The sequence below is a fragment of the Pangasianodon hypophthalmus genome, chromosome 27, assembly GCF_027358585.1.
Source record: "Pangasianodon hypophthalmus isolate fPanHyp1 chromosome 27, fPanHyp1.pri, whole genome shotgun sequence".
Classification (NCBI taxonomy): Eukaryota; Metazoa; Chordata; class Actinopteri; order Siluriformes; family Pangasiidae; genus Pangasianodon; species Pangasianodon hypophthalmus.
In genome coordinates, this window is record NC_069736.1 from 15,623,640 (window position 1) to 15,641,650 (window position 18,011).

The following is an 18,011-nucleotide window of genomic DNA, read 5'->3' on the forward strand; positions in this document are numbered from 1 at the left end:
GGAACAAAGCTGGACTCTGAAAGATTTGCTAATGAAAAGGGGGAAAAAAAAAATAACCTGAGCTCATAGTCGACGGGAACATTTAACGGCCTTTATTAATCATGTTTAATCCGTTTGCTTTTAATTAAGAAACAGCATGTTGCTCTCCTATCTGTGCGTGCCAGGGAGGAGATTAATTGTGGCTTAAGATAGCCCGCTCTGATTGGGGCTAATGCATTAGCCGCTTCAGCCACCGTCTCCTTCCACGGATACTTGTGAGGTGCCGCCGGCGCTTGGCATCGCGCCAGGTGCCTGGTGTGTCCCTCACGCACAGACTGAGCTGGACTCAAACATGGCACCTTTAATAAACCGGCTTTATTATTTACTACTATTTATTTTTTATTTCCATTTAAAGGCCAAAAAGTTACAAATGTTAAGTAAAATCTGTTAGTATTATACCAGTGTATATATAAATATACATTTATTATCAAATACATTAAAGTAAATTAAAAATCTACATAAGTATAGGTGAAATATTTTAATATTTTAAATATTTAATGCAGAGATAATTATTTTGATGTAAATACATGGTATATATATTTATAGTAAATAATTAGAAGTGTATATATGCAAATTTGATCATCTCAATTATGTTTAATAATTGGAATACGTTTTTAAATATTAAATAACTATTAAAGAAATATTGCTTAAATTTACTATTTATATTTAATGAGACTATATTTAGCCTAAAAACAATTAAAAATATTTTAGTGTTAAGTGTTTATAATGTTAAAGTAATTAAACAACATTACCAAATAAAAAAATTAATTAAATGAATCAAATTAAATATTAAAGAAAAAGTTTTTTTAGTTTAATTTTTTATGCACACCTTCACCGCTCCCTCGGCTTCGACGAACCAGCGCCGCAGCATGGCCTGCACCTGGCCGTCGGTCAGCTCACTGTTAGCCTGCTGGATCTTCTTCTTCACCGTGTCCTCCAGCAGGAGCCGCCGCAGACGCCAGTAAAAGAACTGCCGTGATGTGCGCCACTCCAACACATCCTGCCGACGCAGAACAAACATTTAATCATTTCTGCTTTCTAAAAATGCAAACATTGAGAAGTAAGATTGTCATACAAGTTTTGTTATATTGTATAATGTTTATATTGTATTAACTAGTTGTTGTAACTTAGGCACACAGAGGTCGAGTGAGCAGGAAGGAAATCACCTCAGTTTCTGAGTTAAGCAGCTAATAAGTGAATTCTGATTAAAGCAAAACATCACCTCCATTAAATACATTCCCGCCCTACTCAAAAGAACAATGTTGTTTTTTTTCCGAAGGTACATTCACCACAGAAGCTATAACTAACGGTGAGAAGCTAATTATGATCATATGTTACCCCAGCAGCTGGAATATAATACAGTAACATAATGAGTCATCACGCCAGCATAATGGAATGAAAATAAATCAAAGGCTCACAGTAATGACTCCTTTCTCCTGCATGCGGCCCGGCGTGTCGTGCAGGTCGGCGAACTGCACTGCTACTTGATGGTAGATGGGCAGCAGGAACTCCTCTCGCTCCTTCAGTTTGCTCTCCAGCTCCTTACGTTCTGATACATTTAACTCCGGCGTGCCTGTGTATACACACACACACACACAAACACACACAGCTGTATAGACTGCAGATATAACGTGAGGATTAGCATGAACCAAGAGAACAGCACCACATACAATGATCCATGTGACTATGTCATCTGCTCTGGGCTAATAACGTTCCCGTAGAAAAGTAAAACGTTATTCGCTGTGGTTAAGGAAAAAAAATTGGAGTGACCCGAGGAAAACAGGACTGAAAAATATTCAGACCCTTGGCTAAGATACTGCAAATTGAGCATCCTGTTTGTGTTTATGATGATGCTGCCACCACCATGCTTCACCGTAGTGTACCTGGTTTTTACTTGTCACTTGCTAGATGTCACACTAGCGTCTTTGGCAGATTAGCTAACCGTACTAGTTACGTTCACTCACCAGAGGTACCAACAAACGATCTCTGCTACTTCCTTCTAAGCTTTATTTTTTACATTTAATGAGAGGATGTAAGATGAAACCATGGTTGTAAGTTTTTTCTTTTTGCACATCAAGCAGTAATTGCGGGTAGTAATTACAGTTGTGAGCATTGGTCCGAGGAATGATTCGAGCCATGTGTTGAATTTTCTGTATTAACATGTCATACCTAATTTGCATAGAATTGAGAAAGTCTCAACTTAAATACCTGCTTGTTGCCTGGGAGTTAATTTGTTCATTTTACCTGCTCTAAAAATCTATAGTATTATTATTAATCACGAAACTCCATACGATTTCTGGACTCACCAAGTCTCTCAGCCAGACCCATGTAAACGGGATCGACACGTCTCATGGTCTTGACCAGATCCTTCTTTCTAAACTTGATCTCCACCGTCCCCTCCGGCTCCAACACGCCACCACTGCACAACATAACTTTCATTATATAACTAATAATAATTCATGTGTTGTTAATGAGTAATAAATATGTGCACTGTAACACAAACTGATACAGTATTAGGTTTTATATAAATGTAAAGCTCTTACCGGCTGTCCTTGTCTGCATACATCTCCATGTGGCGTGGGTTGATTGTGGGGTCGATCACTACCCATGATCCTCCACGGAGCTCGGCTTGAGGCGGGATGTAGACCAGCACCGGCTGTCTGTACTCCCTCAGGCCATCCACAATGTACGCGCCGAACTTCAGCACCTGGTCGTACATGTCTACAGGCGAGATGTGTTTTATAATACGTTTTATACAGCAGTGCTGTTGAATCCTTAATTCTGATTGGTCAGAAATTGTTTGTTTATTTTCAATAACAGCAGCTCTGAGAGTAGTTATCTCTTCAAAGCAAATCACAGGTTTATATTAATGTGCTTGTTCTAATACAGCATCATTTCTACAGTAACAACTTATACAGGGACTCGTATACTGGACGCTCCAGTTTTTAAATTTTTTTTATTTATCATTTTTGGAAGGAGTCTCCAGTCTTAGTGCTTTGTAACAGTCAGAGCTAAAGTTGGACAGAGGTGGTTTTATATATTTGCTGTCAGAGGAAAAATAATCAACTTCAGGGTGGAAGATTACATTTTATTTCACTCCATATAACTTTATTATCAATGCACAGACCTTTCATGCCACCAGAAAAGCCTCTCCAGTTGGCGAACACCATGAGAGGAAGTCCCTCGCGGTTCAGGTCCTTAATAGCTTGAGCCGTCTTAAACGCAGAGTCGGGGAACCACACCTGTCCGGCCTGCTGGATGATCTAAACACGATACACACACACGGACGTACACACATATGGTGAGAACGGTGAGTCTGCGTGTAGCAGTGTCAGTGTGTGAAAGTGTGAGTGTGAGGCTCACTTTGGCTTCCGAGTCCAGGTTAGCTGGATCTGCTGGGATGGACAGCTCGACTGTTCTCGTCTCCACGGCTACCACGCCGACTGGGATACCTCCCAGCCTGCAAACATAGCATAAGCACTTATATTATTAATAATATTTAGTTATGGGTCTATATGAAACTTGCTGTCAATTATTGTTAGTTCTGAAAAATAAAGAAAAGATACTGATATGTTGATTCTGAAAAGTCGGATTTAACTGTTTAACAGTTAGATTGTTACTATACTATACAATATGAACTAAAAAAAACACTTGAGGGCATGCTGTTATAGGAAAACAATCAGTGAGTGAGTGGTGTGATGCAGCCTGACGCACAGTCAAGTTAAAGCTACCACCCCATAGTTGATTATTTTCCAATAACTGCAAGTCCCAAAGTGTTTTATTCCTCTTATATCATAGAAATTTGCCAACAAATTTTATATTTATTAAAGAGCACAGTACTTTTTATCCATTTATAGTAGCATAAAACGTTTTAGAACATGTGATACAAGTTTGTTCCTGTTATAACTTATGTTAGAGCAGCTATAAACAGTAGCTGATAAGACACAAAAAAGGGAAAACCTGAAGACTTTCTCAGAACACTCTGACCCAGGGCGGTACAGCACAAGACTGATGAAGAACTAATGGTTTCCATGAAAAGCTTTTAAAGTGTGCTAATGAGAGCTGGGTGTGTTTCTGGACAAATGCTCTAGCCTGGAGGTACTGAGGTCAGAGGTCAGTGAGGTCAGAGAGAGGAGGAGTAGCTCTGAAGGAGAGCTTAATCATTAGGAAGGTTTAGTGACCTGCATTTCTAGTGTAATGGCAATAGGAAATAAACGATGTCAGTACAGTATGTGTCCCTTGATTATGTCTAAATGTATTTATATAGATACACTCACCTAGCTCTGCCCACCACCACACTCTGTGCCCACGGCTGCATCATCTCCATAAACGAGCCGTAGTCAAAGAACCCACTGATCCACGCTCCTTTAGGGTCTGCGAGAGGGAGAGAGAGAGGGAGAGAAAGAGAGAAACAAAAAGAAAAATAGAGAGAAGAGAGAGATAGATATGTGTGCAGAGAGACAGAGATGGAGACAGAGAGAGAAAGCAAAAAAAGAGAGAGAGAGAGAAAGTGGAAGAGGGAGAGACATATACAGAGAAACACAGGGAGAGGAGACAGAGAGAAAGAGAGTCATTGAGAGAGACAGAAAGACAGACAGGGACAGAGAGATAGACAGAGAAAGACAGAGATATAGACATCAAGAGAGATAGAGACAGTGAGAATGAGAGAGAGAGAGACAGACAGAGAGTGAAAGCGAGAGAGAGAGAGAGAGAGAGAGAGGGCGTGAGAGAGACAGATACAAAAAGAGAAAGCAAAAAGAGACAGAGAGAGAGAGAGAGAGAGAGAGAGAGAGACAGAGATATAGACGTCAACAGAGACAGAGAGACAGTGAGAATGACAGAGAGAGAGAAGATGAAGAGGGAGAGACATACAGAGAGAGTCAGTCAGTGAGAGAGACAGAAAGACACTTCCACAGTGCTGAGGTCTGTTAGAGAAACGTATAAACCTGCTTTTATAGAATACTGTAGAAATGAGTTGTGTTGCATAACTTCAGCTGCCATTTTACTTCCATCACTGTTCAGTTTCACTCTTTTTAGACAGAGTAGACAGTCTGTTTTTTTGGTCACATGTTCATCAGCATCTCCACAAGTCATCCTGGCAGCCAAGATTTCACAATTTTTTCCAGCAACAAAGTCGCAGGTATGACGTCAGTGTGGGATTAAGCCGTGTGTCTGGGCTCGAGGCCGTGTCTCGTTCCCTCTGCTGTAATTATAGAGATGTGGAATCTCTCCTGGCTGGAAAGCGTGGGCCATCCATCGCGGCCTTATCTCTGTGAACCCAGAGCCTGAACATCTTACAGCGAGTCTACAGTGATCTACTGGTGCAGTTCCTGACCCCTCAGCCATGCGCTACACGCACACACACACGCACACACACACACACACACACACACACACACTCTTCTCCAATATCACTGCTATCTGATTTCATCACAAACCAATTAAACACGGGAGGCACAAAAACCTTCCAAATCCTTATGTTCTTTAAAAATGTGTTAAATTTCTCTAATATACATAAAATATAATTTTCATCCTATAATTCATCCGATAATTATTTCATTTATTTTCTACCATTATTTTACAATTCTGTTAATACTGGTAGAAAATGCAAAAAATAATGCGGATGAATTGAACATGAAGTGTTGAACAGAGCAAGTTGGGAAAATAAATGCAGATTGTATACGAGTGTAGGTGTGTATACTGTGTGTGTGTGTGTGTGTGTGTGTGTGTGTGTGCTCACTCTGATTGGCTTTTCCTGCCAGCATCCACCGTGGGTCGTATGGCGCTTTGGTGGGTACGAACTCCACCGGCCGGTCGATGGGGTCCTTGGCTGCCAGGAGCGGCACGGGGCTCGAAGTGTTCTGAAAAATAAAATGAATAATTATTTTTTAAAATATGCCGTTAATCCATACCTCATGAAGACCACTGCACAAACTAAACTACAGTTTTAAAAATGCGTCAATATGGTGAAGTTTTCTGTAAATAACTTGTTTCATGGATGTTCCACTACATTATACGTAACTCTAAATGGATAAAAAGTATGAAGTGTTGTACTTTTTGTCCAGTTGTTCTTTAATAAATTAAAAAAATTGTACTTGTCAGCAAATGCTGCTGTGATGTAAGGAGGAATAAAAAGTGAAAAATGCGCTGTTTTTGGTAACAGTAACATGGTGGTTGATTATTTTCCTATAAAAGCATGCCTACCGTATTTTATTCTGTACCTTACATAAAACATATAACATTTTTTTAATGTATGCTGAACTATAGAATTAAGTTCCATGTTAGTTTTTCTTGAACATGTGACCAGACTTATACTTTATATATCTAGCTGATGCTCACAAAGTCATATCTAATGACATCACAGCTTTTACCACAGCGTGGACAGAGAGCACCGATATCAATACGTCACCAATACTTCATGATGTCACCAGCTTTCATGATGTCATCAGCTGTCTGGGTCTTTTAACACATCTATCTGATAAAAACAGTGTGCAGTGGATGTGATTTTCCACCTTGGGCATGTAGGAGAGCCACTGCAGCAGCGTGTAAACGCCCTCGAAGTCGTCGCACACCGTGGTGTGTGTGACGCCGTTGTTGTGCATGATCTGCACGCCTCCTAGCTGGTTATTGGACGTGTAAACCTCCCGGCCAAGCACCTGCAGAGAGAGAGAGAGAGAGAGAGAAAGACAGCGAGAGCGAGAGAGAGAGAGAGAGAGAGAGAGAAAGAGAGAAAGACAGCGAGAGAGAGAGAGAGAGAGAGAGAGAGAGAGAGAGAGGGGGAGAGCAAACACGTCAAACACACTTCTAGATTTTTAGAATTTAACCTGCTTTTATATTGCATATATTTTATATATTTTATATTTATATTGGTATACATTTTTTTGTGTGCTCGTTTTTTTTAGTTACTTACTCCATTTGATATTTTTTTCATTATTTTTTTGATAATGCTTTAAACCATGAACATCAGCATAAATGAACCATAAGTTAATGCATGTATTAACTGAGGTTTATTTAAACGTTAATGAAATGCACTGGCATTGAATTAAAAAAAAAAAGTCCTTAGAAATGATCCAGAACTAAATTACAGCAGGATGATCCTCAAGTGTAAATATTAAACCCTGCTTCAGCCTCACTTCTGTGTGTTAGTTAATTTGTTAATGTTATTTCTACTGTATTAATGCTATTAATGTTCATGTTAACTAAGATATTAAATAAGGTCAGTTAAGGGTTAATGCGATTTAAAAAAAAAAAAAAAAAAAAGATTTTTCAAATAGATTTTTATTTAGAAGTATATTTAGAAAATCTCATAAACGATCTCACTGGTTATTTAGAAAACATGACTAAGAAACCTAGAAACCTTCTTCATGTTTAATTTTTTCCTTTTAACTTGAAAACTAAAAATCTTCAGCAACATGATGATAAAGGTAGAAATTCATAGCAGGTTTGACTAACACCACTTTTTACAAACAAATCTGGTTTTAGTTTTTGGAGTGTGAACGTTGTGTGTTTTCTGTTGCAGTCACACAGCTTCCCTCAGTGTGGATGACACCATCACCCCGGCTATCACGTCAGTGCTCGAAGGCTTCCAACTCACTGACGCTGACTTATTCAAAGCCTGTGGAGCACTAAGACCTCTGCTCACTGAAGAGCAGCCGTTAAAGCTCATAAATTACTCCGCCGTACTCTGCGCTGTGTGAAGTTTAGCTATCGAGTGTTTACACTGGATACATTAGCACCTGCCTGTGAGCCAGAGGAGCTCATAAAGAATAATGAAAAGGGTCACTGTGTGCTCTGACCTCCTGGTCACTCCACTGACCTGATAAACCCATTACACCATGTTTTACTGTTTAAAAATCAACTTTTACTCTTTTAAGGCCAAAATCTAAAATGAGCAGGAAGATTCTTACTCGGTGCATGTAGCCCAGAAATGATTTCTCTCTGTGGATGATCATACATATAAGACTAGCATGACTACAGGCCTAGCAGAAACTGTTCATTTATAACTGTTTTCAAAAAACACCGAGAGGGAGAGGGAGAGAGAGAGAGAGAGAGAGAGAGATAGAGAAATAAAGTGACAGAAATAGAGAAAAAGACAGAGAGGAGGAGACAGAGACAGTCAGAGAGAGGTACAGAGTAACAGAAGGGGGAGAGACAGAGAGATATATACATAGAGACAGAGAAAGAGAAAAAAAAGAGAGAAAGAAAGAGTGAGAGGCAGAGAGAGAGAAGAAAAAAGAGAGAGCGAGTGATATATACACAGAGAGAGACAGAGAGAAACAGAGAGAGTGAGAAAGAAAAGAGAGAGATACACATAGAGAGGCAGAGAGAGAGAGAAAGAAAAAAAGAGAGCGATATATACACACAGAGAAAGACAGTGAGAGGCAGTGAGAGAGAGAGGAAAAGAGAGAAAGAGAGAGCAATATATGCAAAGAGAAACAGTGAGAGGCAGAGAGAGAAAGAAAAAGAGAGAGACAGATACACAGAGAGAGACAGAGAGAGAGGAAGAGAGAGAGACAGATAGAAAAAGAGAGAGAGAGACAAAGAAAGAGAGAGCGAGACAGCTCTTTCAGCATATCTTAAGGGATGACTCGTACTAGCGTATTTCAGTGTTAAATTTCAGAGTTTCGACGCAAAACGCATAAAAGTCAGAAAAGTAATATACCATGATATAATCGGAGTAAACGTCCCTGGATGTCATGGCAGTGTAAGATCATGTAGAGACGATGCACAAGCCGAGTCTCTTGACCATCCTTGTTCCTTCAGTGAAATCCTCCATAATGGCTAAACTCTCTGCAAACGCAATGCTAGCTGTAGTAGTAAATACATAATGCATACTAGCGTAATTTCAGTTTAAATTCAGTGTTACGTTTGTTGTGGATTTCAGTGTCAGGCGTAGGTTTAGTGCACAGGACTACTGAACCTCATTTAATTTCATTTGCATCCACGCATACAGAGGGACGGAACTGAAAAATAGGGACAAAGCAAACCATTTTTTGCAATAAGTAGCATTTTAACCACAATGAAATGGAAAAAAAAAAAATCTATGGATATCAATGGAGAGATAGTTTCCCGAGGAATGATATGCGTGCCCTTTTCCCCAGCCTCGGGCATCAAGCTATTTCTATGCAAATAACGACGTCACAATTCTTTTTTTCTATTAACACTACCAGACCTGCAGGACACTGAGAGAAGAAAGGAAGGAAGGAAGGAAGGAAGGAAGTAAAGAAGGAAGCTGGAGATTACTGAGGAGGGAAAATGTGAAATTGATGGGCAAACAATTCAGAATGATTTCTATGTGTGGTGGAATACAATCTGAACACAGAGCTGAGGGTAAAGAGAATAATAATGGTCGTGCTGGGATTGGATCTCATGACCGTCTGGTCACATTAATCTCTGAGCTACCACTGATCCAGATAATTAATAAATATGTAGAGCAAATATAAGGAAATGGATGAAACGCAGTTGTTCCCTGGACCTGTTCGAGGAACAAATACACTTTCCTTTATACCAATTCATAACATTCCTTGCTATCAAAATGTAGATGTACTAATTGCACGAACCAAACAGCAATCTATTGAGTCACAGATGAGAGAATCTGATTGAGGGGAAAGAAAAAAAAAACAAAACAACAAAACAAAACAGATCCTACATTGTCACCATGCTGCACTCCACGGCCTGAATTTACTGATGCAATTAAAGCGGGAGCAAATTAAACTGCCCTTATCTGCCGGGGCAGCGTGGAAATTTATGCATGTGAGCAAACAGTTATGACGGCCATTTGTATACGGGAGGCTAAAAGGGGAAAATGGTTTTTGCTGCATCAATTAACGTGCAGCGGGTCAGAAAGTGGAACCGATTATAGAGTATATTTTCAAACGGGTTTCAGCATTAGGGTTAGAATAATTCCAGACATAGGTCTGTTTGTTAATTCTCTGTTCTATTTCCGTTAACTGATTTGTGGATATGGATTTGGAGTTTGTTGTATAATTGCATTAGTACTGTAAAATTGAATTATTTGCTTATCTATGCAATATCACGATCTGAAGTACACTTACGTAGATATCTCACAACTCTAAGCTGTTACAGTAAAGGATTTGTGTATAAATAGTTTATTCCTGTTTTTTAAGAGGATATTGTCAAAAAAATTATATTGTTAAGGAAAGTGCTGGATTATTTATTAAAAATGGTTTCAGCTGTTACTGTAGAAATACGATTATTTTCATCTCTCTGAAAATGGTATCCTGAAAAAAACGCCTCAAGGATCAAGGTGCTGTGCATTCTGAGTTGCTTTTCTGCTCACCACGGGTGTAAAGAGTTGTGTTGAGTTACCATCAACGTTTCCACCTGCAGAACGGCTGCTCGCTGGATGATTTTTGGTTTTTTCGCAGCATTCCGTGCGAGACTGTTGTATGTGAAAATCCCAGGAGATCAGCAGTTTCTGAAATACTCAAACTAACCGTTCTGGAACCCACAACCAGATCCCGTTTTCCCATTCTGATGTTTGATGTGAACATGAATGGAAGCTCTTGACCTGTATGTGCATGATTTTATGCATTGCGCTGCTGCTACATGATTGGATAACTGCAGGAATCATTCAGTCAGAAGAAATTTGGGACAATCAGGAATGGCTCTAGCAGTGACACACACACCTTGTTGAGGGCTCCGGCTCCCGTCAGGATGATGTGCGAGTTCTCCACCTGGATGGTCCTCTGGCCTAGACGCACCAGGTATGCTCCGATCCCGATGGCCCTGCATGTCACCTGAGCAAAACGACGCCACACACATGCTGAATTAACACCAAATCACACTCTAAAATCAAATATCATAACAACTGAGTAGTGTGTGAAATTAGTAGTAGCAACACCAGCTACAATGATTACAGCTATCTTCTGGGCTGAACATAAAAATTGTTTATGTTACTAATACTCAAGATGAATATAAGCTAGGGGTGATACGAAAAAAAAATCGACAATACATGACAGTAGTGTTGCATTTTACAAAAAGATCCGTGAAAAACTGTGTTTAATGATGCTTTATTTAATGTCTACGAAATATATTATCACCAAAAACGAAGAAAAAATAAGATATATTGTATAAATGCTTCAATGCGAAATATTTAGTGCAAATTTTTAACATTAAATCAGTTGTGTCCACTCAGTCTTTAATTATTAACAACAAAGAAAATGAGCAAAAATGAGTTTAAAAAATTGTCTTATTTCCCAACTCTAATAAATGCTGAATTGGAATTAAAAAAAAACAAAAAAAAAAACATTGTGCGTGTTTCAAGCGTACCAGGTTCATGGTGATGATCTCTTCATAAGCGAGTGATGATTCTCCAGCGATCATCCCTGAGCCTCTCAGGTTCTCTACACCCAAGCCTTCCTCCTTTCCGATGATGTCTGTGATCTTATACCTGCATGCGCGCATGCATGCACACACACACACACACACACACACACACTCTCTTTCTATATTAAACCCTTTAAATGTGCATAGCTGAGTACTAGCACTTCAGTTTTAAGTTCATTTGCATAACAGCATGAACAAATGAAAACATAATTGTGTGCACACCTCGATTCCCCTTCGTCCTCCACGTGCTCGCAGTGCACAGAGTTCAGTGCTGAGACCTTCTTATAGTCCTGAGGTGTGAGGTAGAGGTACTTAAATCCCTGCAAGACAAAACCAAATAACCCACGTATGAAGTTCTATGTGTATTTTAGAGCATCAAATGCACGCTATACTCCTGACCAGGTAGTTGTAGTTGTAGTGAGAATTTTGAACGTGTTCACAAGGTGCATATTGTAGAATATTGAATATTGTAGGGTATTTTATCACTGATTATCTGCACATGCGCACACCACACTGGAGTGTCTCACCTTGTACGGGTCGGCCGGGTCCTGCCAGGCCACGTGGAACATGTGTCTGATCTCCTCTGCCAGGCCGATGCGGGCGCCGCTGTTGGCAGCGATGTAGATGCGCGGAATGCCACTCTCACGCGCCATCTCCGACGCCTGCTGGAAGAGGACGTCCTCCTGCGGCCCGAAAGAGCCGATCTTATGGGTGATGTCGTTGCTGATCACGATGATTTCACGGCCTGCAGGGTACTCGGGTGTCCGGAGGGTCATCCGCCATGCCACCATGCCAATCTACAACATACAGTTAAAGACTTTCCTTTAGTGCACATGATTCATCTGGTGCCTCTTGTAATGATTTCACTTTAACAAGACATCTAAATGTTTCACTTTAGCCATTTGGTTAAAATTGTACATAGTGCTAAGAGTCTGACCTCATTGCCCCCAGGCAGGCGGTTCATCTGCACCAGCTGACCCTGCGAGTCCAGCACCAGCTCAGTGAAGGTCAGGAGCTCAGAGGGCAGGGGGCACTTGGGCAGGTGAGCGTACGCGTCCATGGACTGCCACAGCTTTTTCAGAGCCTGAATGAATGAATGACAGAACGAAAGTGGGAGGGAAAATGAAAAGAAAGAAAGAAAAGCCACAGCACTACACCATGACCCCCCAAAAACAATTTCCTGAATTAGAGACATCAAAACCTACCTTTCATACTTTGCTATTATTAAATAAAAAATATAATACATCACTGAGTGATTCATGAGTTTTATTCTGTGCACTGGTTATTTCTGATTATTTTTCACTCATGTCCATTAACATGCTGTTTATTTTTCCATTACTTTTCATCCTGCATCTGTTTTTTTTTTTTACATAGATGTTTTCCTATTGATTTTTGTTTTTTTTATCATTATTATTAATATTGCTGTTGTTGCTGAGTGTACCTGTCTGAACATCTCGGGCAGGTCGTAGACGTAGGTGGTGCCGAGGCTCTGGGCCTGGAAGCGTTTGGACTGCAGGAGGTCTTTGGTGACGTACGGCGTGTTGATGAGCATGCCATGAAGAGGCCCCTGCTTGTCTCCGTACGCCTGGAACATGATCTGGAATAACAATTTAAAAAAAAAAACGGCAAAGAGTGTTAAAGAAGAAGAAAAGAACATACACGCAATCCCTTCCTGGTACACACACAGAACAGCGGTCTGACGCACACTGCAGTAATGACATGAGCATGAACGATACTGATGTCTGGGTTTAAGCATAAAACACACAGTTAAAGCCTTTCTTTCAGCATAAATCATCAAAGTTTGTGCTAATATTACATAATTATTAACATGATATATTTGATTATTATTATCATCATTTATTAATTATTTTAATTATTTCTTTATTATTTCTTTTTTATTCTCTAGATCAACTTTGTTTGAGATAAAGGTCAAAGTGGTTTAAAATAAAACAATAAATAAATAATTGATAAAATCTTGATTAAAAAAACTTGATTAAATACTATTAGTTAATACAGTATAATAATACATTTATATAAAGGTAATTTGGTTTAACTTTATACATTGATTTGTAATAAATAAATACAATACAAAAATACATTTATATAAAGTTAATAATGATGATAATAATAATAATAATAATCTGATTATAAATGAAATAGATGAAAGTCAAACAAACAAACAAAAAAAATCATACATAAAATAATTACGTAAAATAAACTCAATTGAAAATTTTTTCCAAACAGGGATAGCATAGTAAGTACAACATAACATTATTGAAAGAACTGTTTTTAAAACTGGCAATAGAAGGTAAACATCGACTAATACATATAGCATAAAATTATGCATGTGATTGCTTTAGCAAGTGCACACTTTACAGCGGACAAATCACACCTGAAGAGACAACATGATGAAGAGACCTACCTCATCTGCTGTAGAAATTAAAATACAAAAACTTGTAACACATTTTTATTTTGTCTTAGTATGCTCATTACTGATTACTTGCTTTCTTGTGATAATGTGGAAGAGTGTAAAAATGATGACATTAGTGCTAAAACCATTAAACTGTGTGTGTCTGTGTGTATGTGTGTGTGTGAGTGAGAGACGTGTGAGCCCCACCTGGCGGTCATTGGGCCCCACCTGTCCCGTGCGAGAGTCCGTGACCTCCTTGTACAGACTGATGTCCAGGTAGTAGCCGCTCTCGTTGGTCAGGAAGAGGCGGATGGGGATCTGCTTGCCCGTGGGCGTGAGCCGGATGTTGATCTTGAGCTCGGCCTGGAGCACGCGCAGCTTCCACAGACGGCTGCCGTAACGCATCACCATGGAGCGCACTGACTCCTCAATCTGATACACACACACACAATATTTCAGTCTTAGAGTTCACTATTGTATTTGAGCAACATAAAATGCTGAATTATTGAGCAAAAACAAAAGATTTGCAACCTTCGAGGGATCCATGATGACGGTGGGGACGAAGTTGAGGAAGATGTGGTTGCAGTCTGTGCGAACTGTGGTGTTGTTGAAGGCCACCTCCAGCTCGTCCATGGCTTCCAAGAGCAGTCTCTCAGCCTCGTTGTGTAGGTACTCAAAAGAGGCTTCCTAAAAAGCACAACAAATAGAAAAAAAATAATAATAATCACATAATACGACACCAATATGCCAACCTTACATATTTAAAGCAATGGTTATGTCTAGAAAAACATTCAAAGTTCTCGTAGCTTTTACGTAAAACATTTCAATCAATAGTAACCTCTGAATAATTCTTTTCTGTGTAATTAAAATACTTTCTTTATTTGTAATAGTGACTAGCAAAGCTCAAAAACAGTCCTAGCCTGAAAAAAAATCCTGTATGTTTGTGTGGAGTAAAAAAATCCTTTGTGTTTGTGTGGAGGAATATAAGAAGAAGAACCTTCATGTTTTTCCTATAGCGTGCTTGTGTTTACCTTGGTGACGAGGTCTGAGTGGCGGATGATGGCGCGCACGAAGAAGCGATAGTCCGTGACCTCGGTGCCCACCTCCACGCGGGCGGCGCCCAGGTACAGGTGCATCTTGTGGTTGGCACACGGGATGGCGGTGAGCGCAAAGTTACGCATGCGGTTCAGTTCCAGCTGGAAGGCCAGCGCTGGCTCTAAGTGCCTGTAGATCCGGTCCTCCTCAAACTGGAAGCACACACACAACCACGTAAAACAAGTCATCAAAAACATTCAACTTTCCTAGAAACATGGGGAGGTAAGTAAAAAAAAAAAAAAAAAGAAAAAAAAAGAAAACTGGAGAAGAAGAGGGCGAAATTAGTTGTTTTAAATTCGGAGTGTATGAGAGCAGAAAGTGGTGCTCTCCACCCAACCCCACCCCCCTCCCCTCCCCCAGCGCTAATAGCAGGCTAGATTTAGTAAATGTAGGTAATCACAGCTAGCTAATGGACGTCATCTCTCTCAAATGGGCAAAATAATTAAAAAGTTCATTAAAGTAATGAGCTTTGGTGGAACCATTTTAGAAAACTATCACAGTCAGGAGGAGCCATTATCAACCATGATTGAGAGGCTATCAGAGAGAGTGCAGGCGCAGGAGGGGAGGACTTCCTCTACTCTAGCGTTATGGAAAAGAAAGAACGGTTTTGAAGTGAAAAAAGCCTTCCGAGTGTTCAACTTTCCTACCAAATGGGCAGAACATGAACACTTTTGATGAAAGGACACTCCAGATAACAGCTCTGTTTTGACATGAATAAAACAGCAACTTTTATCCTTTCCATGAAAAACAAGTCACACCCCGGTTTAAAATGAACCGCTGTGCTCAATGAAACTGACACTTTTTACAGTGGATTCCTCATCGTTCTGTCTTGGAGAAGGATGAGTCTTTCATTCCTTCCTTCCTCTTTCTTTTTACTTCCTTCCTTGCTGTTTCTTTTCATCCTTCCTTCCTCACTCTCATTTCTCCCTTCTTCCTTCCTCCTTATTTCTGTCTGTCCTTCCTTTCTTTGTCTTCTTTCCTTCCTCACTCCACCTCTTTCTTTTTTCTTCTCTCCTCCCTCCCACCATTTCTTTTCCTTTTCTTTATCTCTTTCTTTTTCCTTCATTCCTTCCTCTCTTTCTTTTTGCTACCTTCCTTTCTTGTCTTCCTGTCTTTTTCCCCCCTTTCTTCCTTCTGTCTGTTTGTCCTTTCTTTCTGTCCCCCCCTTTTTCCTACCTGCCTCCCCCCTTTTCTTTTTTCTTCCTTCCTGTCTTTCTTTTCCCTTATTTCCTTTCCTTCCAGACCTTCTCTCCAATTTTTTCCCTTCATTCTTTCTATGAAATCCTTTCTTTCAGAAGTTTTGCTGCTTTACTGCAGTTTGATAAACTTTATCATTTCTAAGGACACATTTAATCATTTATTAAATATAACTATATCTGGACCAGCCCATATAGCTACTACAATTGTTTTTGTTGTACTCCAAAATTGTTTGCTGTTTGTTATTTATCAGTTTAACCTGTCAGTATCAAAAACAATGTAAGCAAAGTAACCCGACATGTAAACACCAGGCCTTACGTTTGCACTTACACTTAACATTTACTCACCTTGTCTCTTGCACGGAAGGTGAAAAATTTCGGGAACTCCCTCTGTGTAAGATAAATGAAAACATCAGTTACCTCAGCTATATGCCCCAGAAACAAACCCCAAAGCATTCAGGGATTTGTCTACGACTAAAGTCAAATTGTTTGGCGATCAGTCAACTGGAATCAGTTCAAGCTGCAATTATGAGTTAAGAAGAGACCGGTATTTGTAGATCTGTTCTCTTACATAAAATCACCCAGAAATACTCACGTGGAATCTCTGGTCCACCTCACAGTTGATCTGTTTCCTGAAATCCTGTTAGTAACAGCGTCGAGACAGCAAAGCGATGGAGAGACAGAAAGAAACATGCAGTGGAACAGCTAGATTTGAGTCTGAATTAAGATCGGGTTTCCGTCTGAACATCATTTGCATTCACATTCTTGGATCATTTTAGTAAAAGCTCGGACACGGATAAGAGGAACGGGATGGCGGGACAAGAACAAAACCGTGCTACATCCTGAGGAAACGTAGTTCTTACCTTTTGCGCCACGAGGAAGGTGAGCCGCCGGATGCCGTGCTCAAACAGCACCGATTTCTGAAAAGCAAAGATTCCAGTAAATAAATTTAGATGAGGCAAAGAGAAAAGCTTTCAATTTTGCAGAGTCTGAAATGGGGTTACCTTGGACTGGGTGAACTCCCGGAACATGGCAGCCAAACCGTCATCATCGATGTCGCTGTCGGTCTTAATAGCAACGTTCAGGATGTGGATGGGTTCATCTAGTGTGCTCTACAAACATACAAGACACCTTGCTGAACATGGCAGAATTAATCAGTATTTTACACCATTTTCCTGCATTTACACTCTCAGATCTCCCCTAGAGCCAGGCACCGATTCTAATTTTTAATTGTTTCTCAACGTTTCTTATTTTCAAAATTTGATAATCGGCATTGATAACTTTCAACAGATTTAGAATTTAAATGAGCAAAGAAAATGTTGGACGGCTTGGAATGTAGCTCCAGCTATAAGGCAAATCAAAGGTTCGTATTAATGTGCTCGTTCAAATATGTTATAGTGTCCATAGTAAAGTGTGTGTCATTGTTGACATGGTGAAGTTTTCTGCGAGGAGATGTTTATTTAGCATTTATGGAAGGAGTCTCCAGTGTTAGCACTTTGTAAGTCAGAATTAAAGCGGCAACTTCCAAGAAGTAGAGTTCCCCTGTTGTTATATGGTGTGATGCTGGAGCTGTTGCTGCAATCAAATAAGGAAATAACTTTATAACATTACAAAAAAATAACATTAGCCTCACCTTGTTGTCTTCCTCTCCATACAGTACAGGGTTTCCCCCCTCGGGGAAGGAGGGGCTGGTGGGCGGAGAGTCCGAGAAACAGCTCAGGATGTCGTTAATGTTTCTGAGAGGGAAAAAAGTGCATTCCTCATAAGAAGTACTGAAAATTGAATATGTCCAGTCAAAGTATGACACTCAAAATTCAAATCACATCTGTAATCTATTACGTTAAAAGTATTTCAGTTATTAATAAATATATCAAACCCACAAATACAATTAAGTATTTCTGTAAAAATAAAAGCATGACAAA

At 39.8% G+C, this 18,011-nt stretch overlaps 1 protein-coding gene across 12 annotated transcripts in view; it reads right to left on the reverse strand.

Annotated features, from left to right (window-relative positions):
- The window catches only part of acaca (acetyl-CoA carboxylase alpha), a 40,607-nt gene that overhangs the window by 3,214 nt on the left and 19,382 nt on the right, over positions 1–18,011 (reverse strand). For 3 of the 12 annotated variants that reach the window (XM_034300727.2, XM_034300725.2, XM_034300721.2), the window contains 23 exons: positions 17,723–17,825; positions 17,094–17,201; positions 16,953–17,009; positions 16,685–16,729; positions 16,438–16,479; positions 14,830–15,045; positions 14,330–14,485; positions 14,006–14,230; positions 12,830–12,985; positions 12,326–12,472; positions 11,916–12,185; positions 11,611–11,708; positions 11,332–11,452; positions 10,689–10,799; positions 6,552–6,695; positions 5,780–5,900; positions 4,317–4,413; positions 3,403–3,499; positions 3,167–3,302; positions 2,583–2,760; positions 2,346–2,458; positions 1,458–1,612; positions 869–1,039 (listed from right to left, as the gene is read on the reverse strand). In XM_034300727.2, the coding sequence (XP_034156618.2) occupies positions 869–1,039; positions 1,458–1,612; positions 2,346–2,458; positions 2,583–2,760; positions 3,167–3,302; positions 3,403–3,499; positions 4,317–4,413; positions 5,780–5,900; positions 6,552–6,695; positions 10,689–10,799; positions 11,332–11,452; positions 11,611–11,708; positions 11,916–12,185; positions 12,326–12,472; positions 12,830–12,985; positions 14,006–14,230; positions 14,330–14,485; positions 14,830–15,045; positions 16,438–16,479; positions 16,685–16,729; positions 16,953–17,009; positions 17,094–17,201; positions 17,723–17,825 (3,067 nt within the window). Of the gene's footprint in view, positions 1–868; positions 1,040–1,457; positions 1,613–2,345; positions 2,459–2,582; positions 2,761–3,166; positions 3,303–3,402; positions 3,500–4,316; positions 4,414–4,985; positions 5,389–5,779; positions 5,901–6,551; positions 6,696–10,688; positions 10,800–11,331; positions 11,453–11,610; positions 11,709–11,915; positions 12,186–12,325; positions 12,473–12,829; positions 12,986–14,005; positions 14,231–14,329; positions 14,486–14,829; positions 15,046–16,437; positions 16,480–16,684; positions 16,730–16,952; positions 17,010–17,093; positions 17,202–17,722; positions 17,826–18,011 lie in introns of those variants that run through there. The other 9 variants (XM_034300730.2, XM_034300729.2, XM_034300724.2 and 6 more) reach the window with 4 other exon arrangements.